General features: G+C 37.1%; 1 protein-coding gene across 6 annotated transcripts in view; it reads right to left on the bottom strand.

The window, feature by feature from the left end:
- Positions 1-15,956, bottom strand: part of TNRC6C (trinucleotide repeat containing adaptor 6C) — a 136,644-nt gene that overhangs the window by 41,459 nt on the left and 79,229 nt on the right. For 5 of the 6 annotated variants that reach the window (XM_087709858.1, XM_087709860.1, XM_087709863.1 and 2 more), the window contains exons 5-8: positions 11,802-14,378; positions 5,770-5,979; positions 5,330-5,499; positions 2,532-2,612 (exon numbers count right to left, since the gene is read on the bottom strand). In XM_087709858.1, the coding sequence (XP_087565984.1) occupies positions 2,532-2,612; positions 5,330-5,499; positions 5,770-5,979; positions 11,802-14,378 (3,038 nt within the window). The remainder of the gene's footprint in view (positions 1-2,531; positions 2,613-5,329; positions 5,500-5,769; positions 5,980-11,801; positions 14,379-15,956) is intronic. The other variant, XM_087709859.1, reaches the window with a different exon arrangement.

Genomic DNA, 15,956 nt, shown 5'->3' with positions numbered 1-15,956 from the left:
TATGTTCTTCTTTGGCACATATTTTATATTTTAAATAATATTTTGTATCTGATTGTACTATAGCAATATATAATATTATATAATATTTCTAGTAAAATAGTGACTGTAAATTTAATATATAGATTTTTTTCATTTGTTTGCTTGCTTTTTAACTTTAAAGATAGTTTGTTTTCATACTATAAGCTTCATACCATATCCTAGAACAGTGTTGAACCTTTTTGGCACTGAGCGCTGAAACGGGAGCGCATGTGCCAGAAACCAGAAGAGCAGCTGGCAAGTGCACATGTGTACGCCAGGAAGTTGATTTTCTGGTTTCTGGCGCATGCATGTGCACCAGCCACCTGGTCTTCATATGTGCATGCATGCCAAAAACCAGAAGAGCAGCCACTTGGTGCACATGCGTGTGCTGGAAACCGGAAGATCATCTTTCCAGCGTGTGCATACGCACTGGGCGACTATTGCTCTTCCGGTTTCTGGCACTCCCACGCAAGTGAAGACCAGCTGGCTGGTGCACCTGAACCCAAAAGAGCAGCAGGCAACAGTTCGTGTGGCTCTATGTGTCAGTTCCGGCATGGGTGCCATAGATTCGCCATCATGACCCTAGCATAATCCACTTCCAATAATCTGCAGAACAATCAAATGCTAGGGTTTTCAGTGTTTTCTCCATACACCCAGTCTACTGGTGTTTTGATTTTTTTCTCCTAATTATCTCTCATTCACTTCTTTTTTCATCAAGGCTTTTGGCAAGGAAGAGTGAGACTGATCACTTTATCATTCTTGCCAACTTTTATCTTTTATTGATTTTGTCGTGAATCAATCAGTGTCACTGAGAATTGGGCATACAAATTTAATAAATTCTGGTCCATTACATGGTCAGCCAGATGTTTATAGAGAAGAGTTGGCATTTTAAATCCCCTGATCGAATCTTTCCCAAAGACCTGGGATAGGGAGATGTTGTTTGATAGTGTTAAAGGTATTGTCACGGTATGTAAGCTGTTCCAAGCAAAGCTGTTTTCTGCAATTGATTGATAGTGATTTTGTCAATGCTGATGTTTTAGGATTGCACCCAAGCCCTTCTTCCTCTTTCACAAATTTGCGGTAGAATACCTTTTTACTTTGAGCAAGATTTTTAAACTTAATTTCAACTTACTCAACTTGCTAATTACAGGCATCCCTCCAGGTTAAGAATGAATTTGATTCCTAACTCTGTCATTCACTTGAATTTGTATGTAAGTCAAAATTCTTACTTACAAATGGGTTGCCATTTGGGGTACAATTACTAAAATGGTGGATGGCATTCACTTTCCTCAAGTCAATGAACAGCGGAAGTTCCACAATGTTTTAAAGAACTACTGAAAACAGGCTGTATATTAAAAACACACAGCTTCAATAGATCATAAAAATATTGTAAAGATTCGACGGTTCGTTGGCTTGAGAAAGGACAATGCATCTGCCAGTTTTAGTAATAGGCAGCTCATTCGTAAGTATGGGTTGCCCATTAAGTCAGTTGCTCTTAACCCAGGGACTGTCTGTACAAAATGAAACAAAATATATTAACATTGGACACATTGAAGGATATTTTCGAACAATGGAACCAGAAGCTAATTTTATTTGCATCTGAGAGGACAAGGATTATCTGACTTCAGATTCAGATTCAGATTTAATTTATTTGTATGCCGCCCTTCTCCGGGAGGGACTCAGGGTGGCAAACAACTCAAAAGGGGAAAGGGGATACAAACACAATACATATAATTAAAATACACAAGAGTCATACGGCCATACAAGTCGAGAGGGGAGGGGAACTCATCAAACCCAGGCCTGCCGGCACAGCCAGGTTTTGATTGTGATTACTTTGAAAGTGGATTTAAAAATGACAGACTGGAAGAATGACATGGAAAAAAATGTTACACTGGACATACAAAAGAAGCTGCAAAACTAATAAATCTTTTGTTTTGTAACAAATTACTAATTACATTAAGACTTCCTCAGGCAATTTACAACTGATATCAAAAATATATCCTCAGGGGTCTTTAATCTGATTAAAAAAAAATCTCTTAAAGTGAAATAGAATTCTCAGATATTGATAAGATTTAATTTTGTAAAAGGAAACTGGTTCTTAACAAGTTTCCATCTTCTATATGCTAAACAACTTTACCTTTAACCAGCTTTTGGCCAATTATTTTAGAATGAAAAGGGCCTCTAATCCCAGACATCTATAAGATTAATTGCTTTCATAAATATGACAAAAGGAGCACTGTGACCCAAGGTCAGTCTCCTTCAATATGTACAGCAGTGCTTCATTTGGAGAAAATGGACAGAGCTGGTTTCATATTGGTTTCAACTTTTGAAGTTATCCCCTTTCTGTCCCTCACTCCATGCTATTGCCTCTAATCTGCTAGTTATGCTCTGTATCTGTTTTGAAATTTATCAGCTGTTTTTTTGTCAACTCACCTACAGTCTGATCTTAATGACATGCTTGGAAGAGAATCAATTTCACATTTAGAATATGTTGAAATTTGAATATAACTTACTGGGAAGCCCATATCTGTAAGCTGTTTTATCAGACGATTCATGATCCAGGCCTCATCTTGCTTACTAGATGTCTTCATGCCCTACAAAAATGAAAAGAAATAAGACAACCAAATTCTAAATGTAGGTACTCAGAAAAATCCTATTACATTTAATGAACTTTACTCTAGCACTGTTCTACCTAGCTTGCAAATCTGGACAACCATGAGATGGCAGCAAAGAAAATACGGAGCTTTTTGAAACCTAATGGTAGCCCTGCCTTATTTCCTACTAAGTAGATACAGAATTGCAGCCTATATACATTATAACCCTTAAATTATCAGTAGGGCACAGATGTATATAGTTACTGTAGTATAATATTTTGAATATGGAACATTTTGGACATGGCAGTAAATCAATGACCTGCGGTGAGGTTTATAGCTGGTGAGGCACTGACACAGGGGTTTCAAATTTTTTTAGACTTGTGGACTTCAACTCCCAGAATTTCACAGCCAGGCATGCTCAGTTCTGATTTAAAGCGACAGCATTTTTGCTAAATAAGTTTTCCTTCATTCTTTTTCTTCTCCCACTCCTTCCTTCCTCTCTCCCCCCCCCCCAAACAGACACACGCACACAGAGAAGTTGGATCCCTCTCTTACTCACTCTCTCTCAAACAAACACAAACACAGAAGTTGGATTGGATATATTTTCCAATGGCTTGAAAGTAGCTCCTCTGCCAAACCTCCCCTATTCCCCTGCTGCCTTCCGATCCGAACCTTTGATTGCCATGTTGCCTTTTCAAACTTGTAATCAGTGAAGCTGGGCTTATATATTTTTATCCAGGTGTTTGTGTGTCTTTGTGTGTGTCTTGTGTTTGAAAAGGTAACGTGGCTCTGCATGCAATCAAACCTTTTGAATTACTCCCCCCTCCCCACACACGCACCTTTTCCAGCTATTTCAGAGAGGATTTCAACTCTGCTCTTGCCTGCCCTCATGAAAAGAAAAAAAATGTAAAAGGAGAAAGGCATGAGCTCTGAGGCCAGGCTGAGCTAGTTGATCCCAGAGCCTCTAAAAAGCCTCTAAAAACCGCCCTCTACAGGAGGCGAGAGAACGACGTGCCTCATCTACATTAAGAATTTTCAGCTTTTAACCCTTGCTTAGCTCTGCTCGAGTGATAATAAAGTCAGACTAAATGAGGCACCTCGTTCTCCTGCAGCCCCCTGTAGAAGGCACTTTTAAAGAGGCTTTTTTACACAGTTAAGCACTAAGCAGAGTCATCCACTGTGACTCTGGCAGCAACTACCTCAGCCTTTTTCCTTTTACATTTTTCTTTTCTTTTCATGATGACAGTGGTGAGGCCCTGCCTCCCCTGACTGCACGCCCCTGCAGTAAATAGAAACTGCAGTGAATTTTGGGTCTACCACCATGTTCCTCTCTTTTGCTCTGATCTATGGATCAGATTAAAGTAGATGTTTTTTTAATTAATCTGAGCAACCTATCATGTGAAATTAACATGTTGTTATTTTGCTTTATTCAGTATAAGCCACCAAGAATTGATTGATTAAGTTGGGGCATAAACCCTATCATAAATATAAATACATACATAATCTAGAGCCGAGGTGGCGCAGTGGTTAAATGCAGCACTGCAGGCTACTTCAGCTGACTGCAGTTCTGCAGTTCGGCTGTTCAAATCTCACCGGCTCAGGGTTGACTCAGCCTTCCATACTTCCGAGGTGGGTAAAATGAGGACCCGGATTGTTGTTGGGGGCAATATGCTGACTCTGTAAACCGCTTAGAGAGGGCTGAAAGCCCTATGAAGCGGTATATAAGTCTAACTGCTATTATTATTGCTATTGCTATGATTGATTAAATAAATTACAGCCCCTCAAAAAATCATCTTAGTAAGTCTATCAGTGCTCTTACATTGCTTCACAAGGTCAACGTTCCAGTGGACACCTAAATTATGCTTGTATCTATATTAATTAAAGAATAAGAATACTAAATTATAAATTAGTAATATTTCTGGAATAACCTTCCCATAGGTTTAACTGAATAATTCATATTTTATTAAGTTTATGGGCCATGCCAGCCGCAAACAATTCTTCTCCATATATCAAACAGTAATAAAACAGTGAGACTTCCTTAAGTGCTAAATGATAATTTCAATATTTATGTTCATCCAAATGGGCAAACTAAACTCATAACTGATATGATCCACAGTAATCGCAAATATTCTTTTTAAAGATACAAAGCAAAGTGTTTCCACCAAGATTCTGGCTGTTAGCTGTAAAACCTCTAATAACATTGGATCCTTGCTAGACTTGGGGTCTTTCTGCTCCAGGTAGAATCTGTCCATCAAAAAGGCAGGGGTCAAAAGGGCATGCTGTAGATCCTCCTCTCTTAAGGTGTGAGTGAGGTCTGGGACTCTGGCCTTTTCAGCTCAACTACCCTCACTTTGGAACTCTTGTCTGCTGAGATGTGACTATAAGGCAACAATTTAGTAGTCTAATTATTTTGTATTGATGTGATTGTTGTAAAATGGTTTTAATAAAAGTTTATGGTTCTACAAAATGCATGCTACTTAGAATTAATTTTGTTAAGCATATCTGCTTTGGAGTACCAAGCTCATACAACAACAATAACAACAACAGCATCAATAAAACATGGAAATAATGGCCATTACTCTTCCATAGAATAATAAAGTACATTGGTCTGTATAATAATAATTGTTTTGAGTTATTCAATAAAGAAAGCAGTATTATTGCTTGAACATTTGACTATGAAATTGTTGATACTTGTAACCCAGCTGTTTCAGTCTTACCTTCTGAAGTCCTTTCTTTGGGGCATTCCCCCAGGAGCTACAAGAGGAATTGCTCTCTTGCGAAGCAGTATTATTCCACATATCTCCTTCTTCATCTTCCCACTGACTTGTACTGAGATTTACTTCATCTCCACCACTGCCCCAGCCTTCTTGCATAGAAGATTTAGAAGCTATGGGGGGAAAAGTGGAAGATTTAAGCAAGTTTTCCTAGTCTCTTTAAATCTTGCCATCTGTAATCATAGCAACACCATATTTTATTTCACTGGTATAAAATTGGAGAGCTTACAGATGAATCAACAAAAAGGACAGCAATTCTAGCTGCTGACAAGCCTTTCATCTTACACAACATAAAAGAATACCTATTTAAATTGAAAAAGAACATAAAAGCAGTATTTTTTTCTTCCACCTTAGCCAAGCCAAACAATGAACTACCGATTTACCTGGTTTGCACAGTGCTGGGGCAGCAGCTGGTGCGCTCACTCTTCCATATGTCCCTGCTGACTCAGCAGAGTTATCTCCCCACCCTGTACCACTGCTAGGGGGCTTCCCCCAGGCTGAAGTGCCATTATCAACTGCAGCAGAAGGGGAGGAAGGTTCTCCCCATGAAACTTCAGGCTTTGCATGGACAGCAGGCATCTCTCCCCAACCTGCTGAAATCAGAAATTGAAAAGCAATGTTGAAAGCAAAACATAGAATTAATTGTTAATATGACATTTTTAATCATTTTACTTAAAAATTATAGATAATTTGAAGCAAGCTCACATAAAGTTTAGTCACCTAAACAAGATTTTCTTTTCTTAAAGGAAGGTTCAAGAATCACTGCACTACAGTAAGAATGCTTTGCTAAATCTTTTCCCATTCAAATCTTTTCAGAGTTTACTAAGTTATAAAAAAATATAATTTTTATTGACTTACAACTAAGTTATAAAAATATTACACTTCCACAATAAGCAAAAGCATCTACTCATTCATTTAGATGACTGAAGTCACAAGAATTTTCCAATTCATTCAAAGCAAAACTCTGAAATTCACCCTGCGAAAAACAGTGTTGGCTTCATTCATAACTTTTAAAAGGGCTTTTAAAATACACGTTTATCTCTGATTTTTAATTAAAATGTTTTTAATGCTATGTGTTATTCTAACACACTCTCCCCCTATTTTCAACACAGCAACAACCCTTTTTTATATATCATGAAACAATAATTTTTAAACCTTAAACTGACTATTTTGAATAATCCAGTTTGATAGCAGTTATTGTGTATTAAGGAAGGATGTTCAATTGTATTACTATTTTGGTAGAGTATTGAAACATCTTGTAGTCAAATATATAAAAAGGCAAATTATTTCTGGGCCATCTACAGAATGACATCTCTTCAGTGGTGTACATCTCAAAACTAGGGTAGTGGAAGGAGTTTCTTCAAGACCTTTGCACAAATCCCTGTTTATCCATCTGTTAGAAACATTTGGACAAATCCATATCCAAGAACAAAGGAATGACTTTAGAAGATTATTACAAGGATAATAGGATCTACCTAGCATTTTGTACATTAAAACTGGTGTGGAATGCTAAAACAATCACCAGAAACTGGTTGACTTTCTTTTCAAACAAAAGGGCCACGTTGCATAACGTGGCTTTAAAAAAAAAAGGTACTAAAATAAAAAGGGTTTGAAAAATTGGGGAAAGACATGAAAAGCAATGGAATAAGGAATAACAGGATTATGGAAAAACTGCAGAAAATAACTAACAAGAAAATCATAACAGAATGGATATAGATAGGAGTGTTTCATAAAGTAGGAGTTCTGAAGTAAGGAACACATGTTCATATATAGATTTGAGATTGCTTCTAACAGGACTTTATATTAAAAAAGCCTTCACTAATTGATTTATTATGTAATCATATCCCACCATAATTACATTACCATTCAGGAAATTAAGTACAATTAAATATTATGAAGGAAGCCACTAAATAGATAGTAAATACTATGTAAATAGAGAAACTTCAAGGAAATACAAGTCTGTATTACAAGTCTGTACAAGTCTGATAAAATAAATCATAATTCACATGTTATTTTGCCAAATATGGAGGTATAAAGTGGAACTTCCACTATACAGAAGGAAAAATATGAAAAGTTATAAGCTACAGATTGAATGGATTCTTCTCCAAACAGCATAGCCTAAGTTTGTAGGGGATTTTTTTTTTAATATTCCCTTTAAGAACAGCTGCTGGGAAGATATTGAAATGTTCCAATATGTATTCTTTTAAAAGCTTTCAGCTTCTCTATTGAATCAGGATCAATACTATAATAACACTAGAAAATCTACTCTGTAAAAGAAAAAGAACAGTTTCCCATGGTTCTTTTCAAATTCAGTAATTATTAAAAACAATCAATCGGTAAGATAGAAATAATTGCTAAATACATTGTGTACTGAGCCACATATTGTGTAAATTATTACTCACAACAAGGGAGTTCATGCCATGCCAAATTAATTATAATTATATGACAACAATAACATCCCTTAAGACATGCATAGTTTGTAAAGTTCTCCAGAGTTGAAACTGAATCCCCAAAAGTTGCAAAGTCATAATGATGGTTAGTATGAAAAATCTTAAATAATAAATTGGGTGTTGCTGATATTTAAATCCTGTGGAAAAATCCAAGTTCTACTAATGCTTTAAGAATAGCTATGGATAGTTGCACTATTTACATATGTATACAAAACACTACAACCAAGCAAAGCAAGTCATTAGTAAAATTATTCTAAACCAAAAAATTAGGCATTCAGGTATTTTCATTGGCTCAATATGGAAAATGACAGAACCCGACTGAAGAGGGCAAATTGCGAGGTATTGGAACATACACAAATTATTCAGAAGAGCCAAGGTGGCACAGTGGTTAAATGCAGCACTGCAGGCTACTGCTAGATCAGCAGGTCAGCGGTTCAAATCTCACCGGCTCAGGGTTGACTCAGCCTTCCATCCTTCCGAGGTGGGTAAAATGAGGACCCAGATTGTTGGGGGCAATATGCTGACTCTCTGTAAACCGCTTAGAGAGGCCTGAAAGGCCTATGAAGCGGTATATAAGTCTACTGCTATTGCTATATTCAGATAAAATAATTCAAAGCTGATTTATTTTATCTGGAAAATTTTTGAATGTAATTTTTCAAACTAAACTGATTCATATAGTAAAGCATTCTTGCTGGTCCAAATAAGAACCATTCCAGAACCATTATTTGAACTTCCTTAAAATCTTCAGGTTGACTTAACTGTGAAAAGCTATCCACTCTTGACTGTTTGATGATATATTCTTTCACTGTTTTTAAAAATATGATTAATAATTTATTAATGGAGACTAGTTTTTTTAAAATCAGCTATGTGTTCTCAAATGAACTAAAGCAAGCAATACTGCATTTATACAAAGGTAACCTAAAAGGAAATGTAGCCTTACAGATAGTTGCATAACATTAGTAGAATTTAGAATATAGGATGCTCTTGGAGTCATATGACTAACATAGTTCATATTTATTTGAATATTCTAGGATTACCAGATATAAAGTAAGTAATACTTAGTATTCTTAATGCATAATATCTTATTGTGATTTAATAGTGCTACTTTTAGAATTTTTAGAAAAAACCGATCAACGACTTTCTCAAACTTGAGAAAATACCCAATCACCTTTCAAAGACATAAAATATATGTAAATAGAATTTCAAGAATTGTCATAATTAAATCCCATCTCCATTACGATAGTTTTTAGTTCTCTATTCAAAATGATATTAAATGGTCTTTAAAACCATCCACCCAGCCTGATGCACACTATCAGAAATATGCTGTAGAGAAGCATTTATCTTATAAGTTTGATTTATAGCTTCTGAATAATCCTACAAAAAGGCTCATCCAAGTTAGCCTTTTCAGAAGACAACTGCACAGTTGTCATATGGGATACCTTCTACATGGAGGAAGCAAACTTTTAAAATTATTATTATAAAATGTACTACTGGTCTCTGGTTAATATATTTAGTAGAACTAATCTAAAATCAAGGCCACATAATGTTATCCCATTGATATACAAACTGGAGTCTGATGATCCCCTAAAATTTCAGTACTTTGTAGCACCAACTACACCATCTGAGGAACATTTATTCAAACAACTAGACAATGGATTAGGGAAAGTGACAGAGTACTGCTCCTGTTCATCAAAATTGCTTTTGTTGTCATAGCAAGTAGTGCCCTCTTAGAGTTCTTTAATCGCTTTAGGAGTCTTTCCTTAGACCAAGACAGGGTAACGATAGTGCCCTTAAGGTTCTATTGTCATTTTGACATACTGCTGGCAAATACTACTTCAGGACGGTTGAACAGACAATGAAGGAAATTCTGAAAGCATTTGAAAGGCTGCTGATGCTATTATTAAAAGCTATCTGATTCTACAATTCTTTGGAGGAATAAGAGATGGTCTGCATGAAAACATCAAAGAGTCTTCAGCTTCAAATGTAATTATAAAGAAAAGCCTACAGATCTGACTATGGATAGCTATGATGAGATTTTGGGTAGGGGATTGTCCATAGGGAGAAGGGTTGTAGTGTCCAGTGATTTTCATAACAGTAGATAATCTAAGAATGTTTACCACCTTGACCTCTACATCTTCTGTCATTTATATTGCAGCGTGATTAAATATTTTATTTCTCCATATTTTTATCAGAACCACATTTTTGCTCCCCCCCCCTACACTTTGATGTTGTATTTTAACTATTTATGTTATTTTTAATTGCCTCTGAGCTACCCAATAAATGCACATCTTTATCAATCCATGGAGGTTGCAATAAGCAAAATACATATTATATATTTTTTAAAAACCTAACTTTGTAATCGATCAGCCAAGGGAATTGGCAGAAAAGGTGCCCTTCTGCTACTTTTATAGGCCTGCAAGTATTGTTTGTGGTAGGGGAATATTTGGATAAATGATGCAGTTACTCTTAATCTGCTCTCAACTGCTTAAGCACATATGCAGTTTATTGGCTTAATCCGTATTCCTTTGATTAAACTATTTATTTGCTTACTTAATATGGTTTATACTCACTTTTCTGCAGATATTCCATAGACACATTTCTATTTTATTCTAAACTATTAGGTATTTCAATTATTCAACAATTGTAGAAATACAAACTGGAAATTCTCCTTCACAAGCTTGATTCTTTTATTCCAAGCAGAGTACAATACTGCAGCTGCCTATACTCCAGTTCCACTTGAGTAAGTTAATAGTTATTTAAAACCAAAAGTAATTGGAAGAAGCAGTGGCTATCACATCTAATCAAAACATATTCCATCATTCCTAGAGATATGGCACCTCATATTTATCAGAAATGGGTAATTCCTATTTATAATGTATGAAATGGAAAACTGTTTCTTTAAATATTTGTGCTATTTCCTCTATTTCAAATGAAACGCAGAAAATGGCACAAATACATTTCAACTAAAATTAAATAACAAAGAGTTTTAAGTATGAGCTGAAGTCTTCCTGTAGAGGTCTAAAAAGCTAAAACCTGGGGGGGGGGAGGGGAGAAGAAGAAAGGATTTGGAAGTTTTCAGACATTTCATTATGATGTTATCAATGTTTTTTTGCTCCTATTGTTTATTTAATGCCAGTGCTTTCCAATATTATCATACAAAAATATCCTTATAAAAGCTAATGAATAAAAAAAGTTGACTCCAATAACTAAACAGATTTTAAGTTAGCAATAACTGAAGAAATATTTCCTTGGCAAAAACCTTCAGATGTAGTACCTTATTACACTATCAGATGCAGTATCTGATAATGAAAATCAAAGATTAAACAAGACACAGGTCATCTGAGAAAACAGAACTAAGAAAAGAGGAGAAATATGGCACAAATTATGAAGATAGCATTTTAGAATCAATTATGTGAAGTGCTGATGGACTTGACATAGTCATATGAAGTGTTAGCCAGTGATGCTGAACTGTCAATCTATGATCCTAAACACATTTAGTGTTTAGTGTCTCTACCCAATATGATTTCCTTTGCATCTTTTCCACTTTTTCTACTTTTAACAAGGAATTTGTAATGCTATTTTTTTTAAAAAAATGGCAGTGTCCCATAGTCTCATTTTGTTGGATACTGTTTCAATTTTTTTTTACAATCCTGCTCGTCATTTAAATCTATATAATTACATTGCTTTCCTAATTCAAGTGACAATCTAAAACACACTTTCCTGAAATTAAGCTTAACTGAACTTAATATTTTTATTTCGAGCAGCTATGGTTAGAACTGTATTGTCAGCCTTTCATATCTGCTCAAGCTTCGCATTTTGGATGGAAAATAAACCAGTTTCATGCAAGCTATTTCTATACCTTATACTTTCATCTTAAATATTAACATATATTTAAGGTTGCGAACATAAGTTAACAAGTATTATTACTTCATGCTAAAAAAATAAAAATAAAATATGTATCCTACCTGGGCCAAGTAGCGGGGACCGGTTTGACTGGGCACTTGACTGGTGCGGTGGCTGTGGTTCAGCCATGTTTGCGTTGATAGTGGTGGTAGTGGTGGTAGCTGTGGTACTGCTCTGGATTACAGAATTGTTTCTATCCCACATATTTACAGTCTTGTTGTTATTGTAATTTGGATCACCCCAAGCTGAGGTACCATCATCTATCTCCATCTTGCGCCGAATGGAGGGTGGAGAGGGCTCTTCCCACCCAGTTGCTTCACTGTTATCTTTCTGTTTGGCTGGGAGTGGTCCACCAACCCATCCTGATCCAGTCTGTTTAACAGAAGCAGCTCCTCCCCAATTACTCACATTGTTGTCCTGGGATTTAGAAGCCCAATTTTGTTGGGGACCAGATTTTAAAGATTCTCCCCAGCTTGTACCTGTATTAACTTTGCTATTTGTGCCATTTCCCCATCCACTGGTCCCAGAACGTGTAGTGTCATTCCAACCAGACCCTGATCTGTTGTCAGCATCCCATCCAGAACCATTCTTTTTCCCATCTCCCAAGTGTCCAGAGATAGATGAGGAATCAACCCAATCTCCACCACTTGAAGTCCAGCCTGGATTTGATTTCTGTCCATCTCCCCAGTTTTGAGATTTGGGTTTTTGAGGTTCTCCCCAAGTAGGCGACTTGTCCTCCTGATTTGTGGTCCCACTCCAAGTGTGGCCACTTTTGGCAGCAGCAGCATTATTGACAGCAGTTGAATTTGTTAGCTCTCCCCATCCCCCAGGGCCGTTGGATGCTTTGTTATTGTTATCACCCCAACCTGTATTAGTTGGAGCGGATGCGGGTGGAGAGCTGACCCACCCAGATACTGAAGAGGTATTTGTACTGTTCATGATGGACCCATCATTCTTGCCCCCTGCATTTGAAGGCTGAGTAGCTGCACAACCCCAGGCCTCAGTTCCATTGTCATTCTTTCGATCAGACCTTGGAGATTCTTCAAATTCCCAGGCAGTGTTTTGTTTTACAGGCGTCTGTCCCCATCCAGTGTTGGAAAGAACCCTTGGGTCAAGGTCATTCCTTGGCAGTTGGACTTGTCCTTGGTCTACCATTCCCTTATCTCTTCTTCGACACTCTCCAGGGCCTTCTCTTCCAGTACTGCCTTCATTTTGACTTCCATTACTATCATTACTTCCTTCACTACCTGTGTTGCCAGTTGCTGCAGCTTTGGCCCAAGAGTTTATTTGATCATTGCCCTGTTGCATGGCAGGATTCTGGTTGGTAACATTAGAGCTATCCCACCCTGTTGATCCTTTTCCACTGATGTCATTACTGGAATGCTGGTTTGGGGGTTTGCTCCATTCACCATTAATACCATTGCTAGTGCTGCGGTTTGAATGTCCCCAAGCACCAGAATGCATACTACCAACGCTATTGTTGCCATTGCCCCTGCCCCATGCTAAGACTCCAGGACTGGCAGGATCCCACGCACTTGTTCCATTCCCTTCCTTTTGCACAGCATTGCTGGATCCATTTTGCTTAGCAGTTAATGCTGAGTTCACAGTGTCTCCATTCCCCTGACTGAACCCAGAATTGCTGTTTCCTGTGGCAGGATTATTTGGGGATATTCCCCACACTGAATTGCCCATTCCTTCACCACTACCCCCACTGACTTGAGAAACTGATGTCCCATTAGCACCAGGAAGGCTTTGCAAATGGGGTGGGATGATGGCCCCCATGCCAACAGCCATGCCCCAGTTTGGCAGTCCATTTGTCTGCATTGCATTGATAGGGTTTGGTGAAGAGTTCATGGGGTTAGTGTTATTTGGTCCATCAGTGTTAAGGTTCTGAGGTTGTACGCTGAAAGACACATTCTGAGAAGTGGACGTTTGTGGTTCTGTGCTCTCTTGTGGCAACAAGTTTCCCCAAGCACCTAAGGTGCCTGCTTGGTTCCCATTCTGGTTGCCCATGTTCTGACCTATGGCACTGACTGGACTGCAAATACTGGAAGGGTTGCCTGCTCCCACAGTTCCCTCATGTCCAAGTACAGGCCAGGCAGCTGGATTGGCATTGGGGTTAAGGTTAAGATTAATGCCAGCATTTGAGTTGGAAGCACCCCAGCAATTCTGACTTCTACCATCTCCAATCATGTTGTCCATCTTTCCATCCCCACCACTAGCAGAGCAGTGAGCTAAGCCAGAGTTAGAATTGGTGGCAACACCCCACACTCTGGTCGAGTTTCCATTACCATTTGCTCCCCCAGCTCCAAGGGCACTCTGGTTAGAAGTGCTTTGGATGAGTGCTCCATTGGTGCCATTATTGCCATTGGGTTTCTTTGTATGTCCAGTGAAGTTGCCTTGGGCACTCCCTGTAGCCATGCTACTATTCTCAGAGCCACAGTTGGAGGCAGAGTCAGTGTCTGTAGTACATTCTGAGGCAGACTCAGTCTCAGTTCCTGTAATGGAAGGCCACGCTTCCTTGTCAGTCCTGTCTATTATCACTTTATCCCAGCCGCAACTGGCTTCACTTCGGAAAGTGGGCTGCTGTCCCCAGTGCGTATTCTCATAGTTGTCTCCCAATCCACTGTGGCCAAGGTCTGTAAAATCAAATATTACGCAAATTAATCACCTGACAATGACAATATATAAGTATGGCTTATTACAATATTTTTCAAACACATTTCCAATTTCAAACATCACAACTGGGAAAAAAAAGCCTATGTGATGGCATATAAGATTGGCATTAGTAAGGTGAAGCATAGATTTTTCTATATATTAAAATATAGTCTTCCATGGTACAACAATGCACTAAAAATTCCAAGATATGATAAAAATTCTTCTTTATACTAATACATCCAGGTTTTAGATACATTCAATACTTAGATTCCTCTTATAAGACTCAACTAACAAAACCAACTTTCTTCACCTACAATAGGCCTAATAGATCCAAACATTACAGTGATGTTACTTTCAAAGATTTTTAAATGCTAAAATTAAGACTTGGATGTAATGGTTAGTATCCCATACGTATAAATGACGGTACAATGTGGGCAGAGGGGTCAATATAATCCGGATCCATAAGGAAGAAGAGGGCAAGCGGTCTTCTTACTTGTGTCCTATTCTAGCAAAGCATAAGCTAGCATTTGAGACTAGGAAAAGCAAAGAAAATAAGAGTAGTAGTTTGAACTATTTACAAAGAGATTCAAGAGAGGTTATTGTATGTACGCAGGACATTTTAAATATTAATCAATTCGCTAATTTCTAATAATGTTTTGTTCTGCAATGTGAATTACTATTAAATGTAAACTGTACATATTGTGTAGTTATCAGAGATTATTTGGGATTTTGAGAAAAATCTCAAGCCAAGAGAAAAAAAAATATTTAAGACTTCTATAAATAATTGGCAATTTTTCATTACAAAATGTGAATATTTTTGGGATGAAGTGATAAACTATATCTAAATTAGGATTCATCAAAATAAAAATTTGGCAGTACAATATTCTTTATATTGAACAATTAAGGGTATATTTAAGTTAAAATCAACATCGTGTTTCTTATATATTTAAAAGACCAGTTAAGTCATTTTAAAAGGCAATGTTCTAAGTATATAAATTAGATAAATATATAAAATTTCTATAGCAGAATGAAAAATGAATTTTATGTATAATAATGTGGATATTCAGGATGAAGACAAAAAAGGTTTTTAAAAATGCACAAAGGATCTATTTTAATCTGTAAAAGTTTATTTATTATTAAGAGGCTTCCCCTGATTTCTATAGCATGTATAACCTGAGGGTCAAGTCTTTTTTTAAAGGTGTTAGAAATCTGTAAGGATTTGTTTTTTAAAAAATAATAACAGGTGAAGTATTTATATCTGTGTTCTGAATTTTGCAACTGTAAAAATTTAGGTGGAAATTGTAAGTTTGTCCAACAAGAATTACTGTACAAATGCTTAAATTCTAAGACTGTGCCAGAAATACTAATGCAGATATGAAAGAGTTAAGAGACAGCTCAAAATAAAACAGCTTCAATTACAGACAGAATCCAATACTAAGCCACACAAGTGGAAAAACCTAATTTTCTTTTCTTCTTCTTCTTCTTCTTCTTCTTCTCTTTCTGCCATGGTATGCAACGAAGTATGCTCCCTCTGAACCTTTAATGTGTTCAGGAAAAGA

Source organism: Thamnophis sirtalis, unplaced genomic scaffold, assembly GCF_051295495.1.
Source record: "Thamnophis sirtalis isolate CommonGarterSnake01/CBP01778 unplaced genomic scaffold, rThaSir2_p1.2 scaffold_3, whole genome shotgun sequence".
NCBI lineage: Eukaryota > Metazoa > Chordata > Lepidosauria > Squamata > Natricidae > Thamnophis > Thamnophis sirtalis.
This window is presented reverse-complemented; position numbering and strand designations above follow the sequence as displayed.